General features: G+C 50.5%; 1 protein-coding gene across 1 annotated transcript; it reads left to right on the forward strand.

Moving 5' to 3' along the window:
• The first annotated feature begins 688 nt into the window (after positions 1–688).
• SLAMF8 (SLAM family member 8) lies at positions 689–10,936 on the forward strand. Its single transcript, XM_007171798.3, has 5 exons — positions 689–992; positions 3,579–3,905; positions 6,598–6,903; positions 6,985–7,089; positions 8,832–10,936. Exons 1-5 carry the CDS (start codon positions 953–955, stop codon positions 8,906–8,908), a joined length of 855 nt encoding a protein of 284 aa, XP_007171860.1. The 5' UTR covers positions 689–952; the 3' UTR covers positions 8,909–10,936.
• The last annotated feature ends 584 nt before the right edge of the window (positions 10,937–11,520 follow it).

Consider the following 11,520-nt stretch of genomic DNA (forward strand, 5'->3'; position numbering starts at 1 on the left):
TCTAACAGGGTAATAATCAGATCCTCTCAGAGGAGAGTTGTAGGGCTTCCAGGAAGCAAAATATGCAGCAATCTCTAGAATTCACACCCTGGTTTAACAAATGTTCATTAAGCATCCATGACATGCCCAGCACCGAGGGGTACACAGAAATGAATATGAGACCTTGGCAACAAACAGTCTGTGGAGATGAGAAAACTGTTGCGAAACAGTGTGCTAAGAGTTATGACAGAGGAACGGGCACGCCCTGGGCACGCAGAAAGGAAGGTTCCTCATGCTGCCTGTGGTCAGGAAGCCTGGAATGGGAGTCCGGCCAGCTGCATAGCCATGCCACATCCAGAAGGATGAATGGAACAAGTACAGTGAACGGAAGTGTGGAATTGGCAGTTCTGAGAAGAGGCAGTCCTGGCTTGGCGTGGCTGGAGAGCAGAATGGACGTAGGACAGCGGGCTGGAGAAGCAGGCTGGAGTTGGACTTAGGAGAACCTTGTATGCTAAGCCAAGAGTTTAGTCTTTATCCTGAGGGCAGTGGGAGGCTGCAGAAGAATTTTAAGCAGAGAAGTGATGATGGGAATCGCAGTTTAGAGGGCTCTCTGTGTTGACAACAGGAAAGGCAGGGGGCAGCCGGGCAGAGTGGGATGTGGGGATGCCCGGCGGGAGTCAGCGAGGAGGATGTGGGCTTGTGTGGGGGGTGCTTGCCATCTGCATTGGCCAACCATAGGCATTTGAAAGAGGCTGACTTACAAGAATCAGCTCCTGAAAGAGCCCAGCCAGACCCGAGGCCAACTTCCACTTTCCTCTGGATATTTTCACTTTCACGGCGTCCTGTTCTGAGTCAACATTCCTCCTTCTAAACATGGGACTTTCCAGAAGGACCACAGCTCCTTCCATGCATCCGCTTGACCTGGGATGTTCTGGATTTGGCTGTCGAGCGACTTTGCCTGCCTCTCCGAAGTATGGCCGTGTGGTGCCTGTGGAGTCTCCTTCTCTGGGAAGGTAAGTGGGGCAGGCAGGTGGCCTGGCCTCAGAGAGCTGAAGTCCCTTCCCCAGGCATCTGGGCAGGATCCTCTCCCCAACCCAAGTGAGGACCCAGGAACTGTGGAGGGGTAAGGAAGACTGAAGCAAGTTCTTGGGCAACCTTAAAAGCTAGGCAGAGGCAAAGAGATGCAGGATCCTGGATAAAGGATGGCAGCACGAGGATCCTCCATGCCCCTGAGACACAAGCTGTTTTGTGGCCCAGGGAGGTTAAAACTGAGGCTGGTGGTACCATTGGTTTTGAAAGAGATGGTCGTGAGAATGTGAGGGTCTGGCAGTGTTAACACATGCAAATTCTAAATGTGGTCTGGGGAGAGCAGGGGCGGGCAGGGCTCTTACAATCTGAGGATGTCTTTCCAACAGCCTGTGGGAGAGCTCAGACTCCTCCCTGCAGGTCTGTGGAAGTGGACATTGAGGAGGGATGAGAGACAAAAGCAAGTTAATATACTGCCTGTGGACTTGGGGTGGTCGATAGCGGTGTGATGTCAGAAGAGACAAATCAGGTCTCTTCAACACTGGGCGACACCCCGCCCCCCATCCTGTCCGATGCCTGAGTTCCCTCCCTTGGTTAGCAAGTGGTCAGTATGACAAGGGCCAGCGCTGCTAGGCCAGGGGATGGGAGCCATGGGGTGTGGCAAATACTCAGACACTTTTGTTTGTGTCAGAAACTCATAGGGACTTCAAGATGATTTTGTCCGGTGTCCCCACCTGAGTTCCTGGCTCCAAAAGTCTGCAGATTTCAACATTTCTAAACATGTGAAGGAAATCCTGCCAAAAAGAGGGAGTCTGTTTGGTTCACAAATCTTTCAAATCTGTGGACATGGGAAGCAAAAATAATTTTTCTGAATGGTAAAAGGGATGAGTACCACTGGTTGAATGCACCCCCTTGCTTTGCAAATGGGACAATGGAAGCGTTTAGAGGGAAGAGGTATGCTGAAGATTGCACAGCTTGTTCGTGGCAGAGCCAGGGCAGGATAGAACAGGAGTCTTGATTGACATCCAGTGCTATGCTCTCTTTACATCTCCACGGTGCCTTAACCCTGAAGCCATCCCCAGTTAGGACTGAGATAACTGGGGCTGGCAGGGCAGTGAGACGGACAGGAGACTGGAGTTACCAGCGGCTGGCTGAGTGATCATCCAGAACCCAGCTCCCTAACCAAACTCCCAGCACTTGGGTGTGTTCTCCATCTGCTTTTATTCTGCCCTGAACCCCCGTGCCCACCACTGTGCTGGGTACAAGGGAAGTCCTCAGCCAATTTTGTCATGCATTAAGTGTATCTGCCGAGTTTCTCCTACATCCTGCTCCTAAACTGTGCTGGGCACAGGGAGTACAAACATGAAAAGAGGAGCTCATAGTCTCATGGGACTCATAAACAAGTGGTCACAATAGAGGGATAGGGGCATTTGTAGTGGTGATCCCAGCCCGCTGTGGGAACACAGAGAGAGTTTGTAACCTGCAGTGACAGATGGCAGAGGCCAGAGGAGGCAGTGATGCTTCAAGGAGGAGCAGAAGTTAGTCAGCAAAGGAGTCAGAGGGGCACTTCAAGCAGAAGTGTCACCCACACAAGTCACACTGAATATGTTCCCAGCAAAACAGCCTCCAGACATCTCACCCCCATTCTGTTTCTCCTCCTGTTCTGGATCACAGAGAATGGCATCCAGTGGCTCCCAAGGACCTGGGAGCCATCCTTGACTCCGCGCGCCCTCACTCCCCAGATCTAATCTGTTACCAGATCCCACTGACTACACACAGTAGCCTCTCCATTCCTCCCACTTCCGCCTGTCTCAGCTGCTCCCTTCCTCGGTACAAGTTCCCATTGTACTTCCAGTACAAGTACAATCCCACTCTCCTTGGGGTGAATAGACGCAGCCTCAGTCTTGCCCCACCTCCCGTGCAGCCTGCACACCTCTGCTGGAGCTGTCTTTCTAACCACGGATGTAATCACGTCACTCTCTTACTTAAAGACTATCCAAGGCCCCCCCGTCACTCTAAGGATAAAGCCCAAACTCCAAAGTTGCTTTTAGGGCCCTGCAGGATCTGGTTCCCACAGACTCTGCAGTGCTATTTCTTACCTCCTCTGCGGAGAACTACTTTCAGTTCCCCACGGTGCACCGAGCTCTCTCACCGTCCGGGCCTTTGTGTGTGCTGCCCACTCAGTCTCTAACACTTCCCCATCCCCACTCCAGGCCGCCCTCTGCTTGGCCTAGCTGATTTCCATTCCTCTTTCCGGTCTCAGCTTAACCTTTTCTTCTCTGAGTCCCTCAAGGCCTGGCAAGGTCACCCTATCAGCCTACCTGTGTTCTCCCAGGGCACCCCTTGTTGCCATCATGGTAAATTGCTGTCTTAAGAGTCTGAGCTCCATGAGCGCAGGGACTGGATTCCCTTCCTCACTGTTTTATTCCCATTCCCTGGCGCGGGGCACTCTCAGCTTGGGTGGAGGGAGTGTGGAGAGAAGGGGCCTCCCTTGCTCCGCAGCAGCTCAGCTGCATGCAGGAGAGAGATGAGGAGGTTGGGGCAGGCAGAGTGATGGGGTTCTGTCCTTTCAGCACTACTTCCCTTCGTTGTCACCGGTGCCCAAGTTCAGGGCCAGGTGGGGGGCTCGGCGCTGCTGGTGGCAGAGCGCCCTCCCGGCTTCCAAATCCGAGAGGCCATCTGGAGATCCCTCTGGCCTTCAGAGGAGCTCCTGGCCACGTTTTTCCGGGGGTCTCTGGAGACGCTGTACCACTCCCGCTTCCTGGGCCGAGCCCAGCTGCACGGCAACCTCAGCTTGGAGCTGCGGCCGCTGGAGTCTGGAGACAGCGGCAACTTCTCCGTGCTGCTGGTGGACAAGGAAGGTCGAGCCTGGACCCAGACCCTGCAGCTCAAGGTGTATGGTGAGTGCGCCTGACTCAGGCTCTCTGCCCCACCTCCTCCCACAAAGCTCCGGAAAGACATCCTGCGTCCTGGAAACTGGGGAGGAGCTGGGCTCTAGAAACCTGTGGCCTCTGACCTCATGGCTGATTCAGGGAACAGCTGCTTCCCCACAGCCACAGGTAAGAAAACTCCTCGGGTTCTCCCAGGTGAGCTTCTGGCTGGGGCAGCCAGGCTTTTCCGCCCTACAGTCCTGGTCTGAACGCTACCTTGGTCTTTTCTTATCTCAGTGGCCTTGGACACAATACTTACTCCCTGACATTGACCTTTCTCACTTGTAAAACCTGTATAGTAATATTACCATGCAAATGCCAATAGAGGTAAAATCAGCGGCATTTGAGAAAGCATCTGGGATAGAGGCTGGCCTAGACATCATCAATTCTAAGATAACAGGTTATAAGACATGCCATTATTTTATGCACCACCAAAAAGAAAAATAAATATTGCAAATAAACTATGACACAGTGATTTTAATTTAAAAATTCATTGCAACTAAAGTATAGAATTTTTATGTCCTATTTCTTAAAAGAGCTCTTTTAGAGGTATTGAGAGATTTTAAATTTACATCATTCATGGGTGTTCTCTGTTATTTGTTATTGCAAAATAAACCATCCCCAAACTTACTGGTTAAAAAACAACAGATATTTTTGTTTCTCACAAGTCTGACTTGGCAGGGCTCAGCTGAGCAGATCCTCTGTTCTACATAGGTTTGTTAGGGTCATTCATAAAGCTGCTCTCAGCACCACAGCTGGGGTGACTGAATTCACTGGAGGCTGGATGGGCCTTTCTTTCCACCACCTCCACCTCCACCACCCCCACCATCACCTGCACCACCATCACCACCTATGCTTCTACCACTGCCACCGTATTTCTGCTGGTAAAGATAAAATGGCCTTTGAGCTCCTATTCATCTATCTAGTGGCTTGGAAAAGATATGTCAGTGACTCCTATTTCAGTAAAACCTCAGAAATTGGGATAGAATAAGGGGGAGGAAAGGGTGCAAATTTAAGAATGGAGAGTAGGGGTGATAGCTGGGCAGAGCAAAACACTGAGGGAGAGAAAGGCAGTAGCAAACCGGAAAGAGAGAGACCCTCCCACACCTAGAGGGAGATAACTGGCTCGTCACTTAGGTGAGCCACACGGGCTGCCAGTGTACAATTAAATGTGTGTCCTTTTGGACGCACACGACCCTGGTCCATGTTGCACGGCTTGGCAAGCAGAGTGGTGGCTGGAATTCAGCACCCCGCCCCCTCACCTGTTACCCCCTGAGCCCAGCGCCCTTGCACAGTGAACAGCCTTCACAACCACACAGGCAGCTAGGGAGGCTCTCCCCCGTTCTGAGTCTCAGCTGCCACATATGTGAAATGAGGACGTTGAATGTGATAATACATGCAGCACCCACACCACTAAGCTCTAAAATGCCTTGTTCTCAGCATCTGAATTACAGATTTTAAGGAAATTGCTGTTTTATTGCTTCCAAATACGTAGCGTGATTAGAACTAATTGCACAAAGCTGCCAAGCAGCCGTCCTTAGGAGCTCTGCTTTGACAATAGATAAGAATGATTTGAATTAGCAGATCAGTTACTAGAAATGTCAATGGGTGTTTCTACTGTGCCTGATGGTGTTTGGAAGCAGCTTGTCCTCTTAAGTAGTGTAAATATCTCCCTCCCCTGTAATCTTTGTTTATACTATTAGTGCACCCAACAAATCTTTTCTTTTTTCATATCACAAATCCCACCAGATTGAGCTGGCATTAATGAGGTTTTACTCAGCTTAAGTTTGGAATGCTCTCAGAGACTGAGCCCTCCCGTTGTTGCCAGAATGCTCTCCCGCTGACCCACTTTGCCACGAGACTCATGATCTACTCATCAACCGATGTAGGAAAGGGCAGCCATGGTCTGGGATGCCAGGACACCAATTTGTCCAATGGACCAGGTAGCTGAGCACCTTGAGAGCAAGGGTTATGGAGATAACAAGGCAGAGCCCCTACCTCCTGGTCTGCTCCTTCACAGAATTTTGCATCCTTGTAATAATTTTCTTAGTTATTCATAATCACTTGTTAGTATGTCTTCCTCACCAAACTCCAAAAGCTCCAAAAGTCCAGGAATGTGTTTGTTTTTGTGCCTACCTTAATAAACGTTTATTGTCTCTCTGACTGATGTATCATGTATCAGGGAAATTTGATGACAAGGGATACACAGAGTTCTCGGAGGGCTCAGAGCCATACCTGGAATATCAGAGAAGGCTTCATAATCAGAGCAGTAAGCAGTGTGTCCAAGCTGCGCCTTGGAGGATGAGTAGGAGTTTTCTAGGAGGGTGAGACAAGAAAAGCATATGTGTACAGCTGAGCCATATGAAAGATATGAAGAAGAGCATGACACGTTTGGGAGAACAGGAAATTAATTAAGATGGGTGGGGAAGATCAGCAGGAGGTACAGCTGGAGAGGTTGACATCAACCATTTAATGAAGGATTTTGAATACCAGACTTAGAAATTCAGCTTCCGTCCTGTGGGCAATGGGAGCCTGATGAGGCTTTAGAGCCAGAGTGGTCTAGTCAGAGGTGGCATCTAGCCCTGCATGGACCCCAGAGCTGGAGCTATGGGCCCCGTTCAGCATCCCTATAACCCACACTGGCTCTGCTGTTCTTGCTCAGATGCAGTGCCCAGGCCCGAGGTACAAGTGTTCATTGCTGTATCAGGGGATGCTCAGCCCCCCAAGACCTGCCAAGTGTTCCTGTCCTGTTGGGCTCCCAACATCAGCGACATAACCTATAGCTGGCGACGGGAGGGAACCATTGACCTTGATATCAAGCCAGGTGGCCTCTTCATGGACGGACATGTGCTGAGCGTGTCACTGGGACCAGGTGACAAAGGTGTGGCCTATTCCTGCATTGTCTCAAACCCTGTCAGCTGGGACTTGGCCACAGTCACCCCCTGGGAGAGCTGCCATCGCCAGGCAGGTATGCCAAGAGCTGGGGACCAGTGGTTGAGGGATGGTGAAGCATGCAGTCCACCTGTGACCCCGCCCCCTCCATGTCCAGCTCCAGGGATGGCCTCCTACAAAGATGTGCTACTGGTGGTGGTGCCTGTCTTGCTGTTCCTGATCCTGGCTGGTCTCTCTGCCTGGCACTGGGGCCCCTGCTCAGGTAGGAGTCCTGCAGGGGCTGGGGGTGGGTGGAGGAGGTAGGTCTTCTGGGAAGGAGGGCCAAGTCTGAACCTCCTCCTATTTAGGCTTACCTCTCCCATGTCATCTCTTGGCCCTCTCCATCTAATAGTCTGGTCTCCAGTCAGACTGAAATACTTGAAGTTCCTTCAGCAGTTTTCAAAAGAGCTACTCTCTTGTGTGCCTCTGCAGGCATTTGCACATTCTACTCTTTCTGTCTGGAACACATTCTCCATAACTTCCCACCCAACTTGCCCTCTTCATTTGGCTGTCACCTCCACCATCTTCAAGGTGTGCCCCCTCCAGGAAGCCTTCCCGACCTTCTCTCCCACACCCAGGCTGGGTTTGTGTCCTGCCTTGACTCTCCAGTGCTCATCTGAGTCACAGCACTTACTGCCCTCACTCTCCCATGGAGTTCTCAGGTCTTGAAAGACGAAAGCTGAGTCACCACCCCCTGACACCTAGCAAGGGTTCCTGGAACATAGCTGGTATCAATAAAGGTGTGTTGAGTGAAAATCTAGATGAATCCCAACTCCTTCTTGCCAACCATCCTAGGAAAGGCTCCCTGAGAGAAGCACCTCTCTGGTCAGGGACTGATAGGGCCTCCTTCCCCCAGGAGAAGAAGGAAGGGGACACTCAGAGGTCAAGCTGGGTTCTGAGCTCTCCATCCAGCTCCTGAAAGAGCTACCCCAGCTGACCTGGGCTTCGCGGACATGTCCATCCTAGGCTGTCTGGCTGATCCCAGGATGGAGAGAGTGGGTCAGCAAGGAGAAGGAGGCATAAGACTTCAGTGGATGTGTCCTAAAAGGCAAGAGTCTTGGCGCAGCCACTGAGCATGCAGCTGGGCCGGCTGGCTGGCTGGCTCCTGTATATTCTTTCCACAGGCAAGGGAGGGAGGAGGGAGCAGCTGAGGTCACACTCCACCTAGGGGCCTGTCTGCTCCTGAGAGGGTCTGACGTGGCCCTTTGCCTCAGACAGCCCCCAGGATTTGTGGTAAGAAGGTGGAAGCCAGGAAACGAGCAGCTTTTTGTTTTAACAGCTTTATTGGACTATAATTCACATACCATGTAATTCATGCATTTCAAGTGTAAAACTCAATGGCTTTTATTATAGTCACAGAGTTGTTCATCCATCACCACACTCAATTTGAGAACATTCTCATTACCCCAAAAAGAAATTCCCAAGCCCCTTAGCCATCACTCCCTAGTCCCCCTTTCCCTTCCAGACCCAGGCAATCACTAATCTCCTTTCTGTCTCTAGACTGTCTCTTCTGGACAGTCTATCCTGTAAATGGAGTCATGCACTGTGTGATCCTTTGTGACTGACTTCTTTCACTTCTCCTAATGTTTTCAAGGCTCAGAAAAGAGCAGCTTTGGACACTGAGAAGGGTAGGGAGAATCCAACTGCCTGGGATAGCGGAAAGGCTCTACCCAGGGCATCTGGAGGCTGGCCCTTGCCTCTGCCACACGGCTTCGGCCTAGTCATTTAACTGGGTCCATCCCAGCTCTAAGTTTCTATACCTTCTACAGCTAAACGCGTGCCATAATTGCAGAGAAAGGCTAGACATTAGGAAGAACTTCCTGTCCTTGAAGCATCTCCTTTTCCAGGGTCTTAGGAAACCAGGAGAGCTATTCCTTGCCTGAGGAATACGCAAGGACAGTCAGAATTCAGAGGCCTTAGGTACAAACATTGGAGGGGTAACCTTCGTTCTGATCTCCTTGCCAGGGAAAAAGAAGAAGGATGTCTGTGCTGATGAAGTGGCTCCAGAGACAGAGAACCCCCTCGTGCAGGGTCTGCCATGAGCAATGCCTGGATCGTGAGGAAACCCACCGCCTAGCCACATGATGCTCTGGGATGTAGCTGGTACCTGGAAACCACCATGGGCCTCCTGTGAGACTCCTGTACCACCTCTCAGGAACAGCCTGGGCAGCCGTCACACTGGGAGGGCAGGAAGCACTGACACAACCTTCCACACCTTCCCCCTTCCCTCTCCCCTGGTTGCATGTCCTGGCTCTGCTCTGGGCAGCATGGACCCAGCAGGACATCCCCTCAAGGACACTGGAAGTTCTCCAGGATCCATAGATTGATTGTCCAGGGCACTCACTCCTCCACCACTGTTCGTGAAGTATTGTTATGGATGGAATTCAATCCCCTTTAAATTCACATGTTGAAATCCTAACCCCCAGTATCTCAGGATATGACTGTGTTTGGAGATAGGGTCTTTAAAGAGATAATTGAGGTTAAATGAGGTCATTGAGATGGCCCTAATCCACGATGACTGGTGTCCTTATAAGAAGAGGGAGACACACCAGGAATGCACACACAGAGAGGAAAAGCCATGGAAGGACACAGAGAGAAGGAAGCCCTCTGCAAGCCAAGGAGAGAGGCCTTGGGAGAAACCAAACCTGCTAACCTCTTGGTCTTGGACTTCCAGTTTCCAAGACTGAGAATATAAATTTCTGTCGTTTAAGCCACCCATTCTGTGATATCTTGTTATGGCAGCCCTAGCAGACTAACACAACCATTAACCAACCAGCATCAAAGGATTACTTCCAGCCTGGGTCCTGGCCTCTAAAAGACATTAGACAATCACCCACTTTCAGCCCCAACCCTAGCCCCTGTCATTTGAGACCCTGATGTTTCCCACAACCAAGGAATTATAAGAAAAGGTCTAGAACTTGATGAAGAAGAGACGTGGGAGTCAAGGGTTTCTCTTTCCAGCTTGAAGGACTTGCAAGTTCATGGTCCTCAAAGGTAATTTACAGTTCTAGACAACCAAGGGATGGTTGATATCTCATGGTTGGGATGGGTGTCATTTTGCCGGTAACATCTTTTTAATTGACATCTTCACCCTCAGCACTGACCATCATGCCTCCCACAGGAGCTGGAGTTGGGTTTGAGATTCTCTCCTCACTGTCTAGCACAGTGACCAGAAAAAGAGAGATTAAATTCCTCAGCCAACAGGAAGTTCTTGCACAACTTCAGGAAAATGAGCTCAGCTCAGGATGAGGGTCTCTGCCTGAGACTGAGAGAGAGAGGAGCCAGGAAAAGCTAAACAGAAGGGAAATTATGGAGGGAAAGGAGCTGAGGCATCCTAATATCTGCCACACTCATTTTCAGATGCAAGTGCAGAAGATCCACCCAAGTTCAAGGGACCCACCACTCAATGGGAAGGTGTTCAAAGTCACTTTGAAAGGAGAGCATGTGGGATGGAAGGTATTATTGTGGCCATCTCTGCAAAACACAATCTGCCACTGAGCGATTCTGTCTTAAAAAGCTCTGGAATATTGCCACTGGAAAAAATAATTGATGAGCTAAACTTACACTTAAGAATTAGTAGATGATATGGTCCAGCATTACTCCCTCCCAAGTGTAACTGGATTTTTTTCTAGGACTTCACTCAAGTCTTGATGATAGAGGAAGGAGGCATTGAAGAAACAGGGGTAGGTTTTGAAGTATTTTCCCAGGGCGGCTTCAGTCCCTCCACCCAGGATGTCAGCCCTGTGCAAGGGTCTTCCCTCTTCTCCCCAGTTCCTGGGCAGTCACTTCACCTTGGACAAATGGTCAGCTCATCTGGCCTCCAGATTCATATGGCCACTCCTCCACACGACTAGTCCTGGAATGTTCCTGCCTGCTGGCTCTGCTCAGAGGTCCCCTGCTGGCCACCTGACTTCGCCTAGTCCTCATGCCTCTCCTGCATCCACTTCTCTCCCATCACCTTCTTCCAAGTCCACCTGAACAGTGCACATGGCCACAGCAGCTAGCGCTGCCGCCACCTGTCATCAGGGGCATTCCCCGGGCCTGGTCAATGAACCAGGCAAAACTGGCCTTAGTCTCTAAAACTGATGTGAAAGAGAAAGCCCAGGGTCTAGCAATGAGCCATGGCGGTTGAATGAGGGAAACACACACACACACACACACACACACACACACACACACCCCACTCCCCTTCTCTCTTGCCTTCATCTCCAGGGCCCTGCCTCAGATCAGAGCAGTTCTGGATGGGGTGGGACCCACAGTTCTCCTTCACGCGGTAACCCTTGGTGACTTCATGTAGATGGCGGTTTTGTTGCGTGATACGCCAGGACCTTTTGAACATATTCACGCTGCTCAAATCAACTGAGGTTCCCATCCCCAATGACTCATTTGTCCACTAGTGGACTAATTAACCCACCACAGTGTTTGTGTTGAAAAGCATTGGGATTGATGCTTTAAAAGTCACACAGGAACAAATATTGATTGAGTGTGCAGCATGCACTGGGTAGACTTCAGGGCACTGGGGACTCAGTAGTGAATAAAGCAATGTCCTTCCTTCATGGAGTTTATATTCTAGGTAATATAAATAAGCAAGTAAGCACATGTCACAGGTGGATACGTTCTACTAAGAAAGCTAAGGCGGAGTAAATGGCAAGAG

Source organism: Balaenoptera acutorostrata, chromosome 1 (genome assembly GCF_949987535.1).
Source record: "Balaenoptera acutorostrata chromosome 1, mBalAcu1.1, whole genome shotgun sequence".
Lineage (NCBI taxonomy): Eukaryota > Metazoa > Chordata > Mammalia > Artiodactyla > Balaenopteridae > Balaenoptera > Balaenoptera acutorostrata.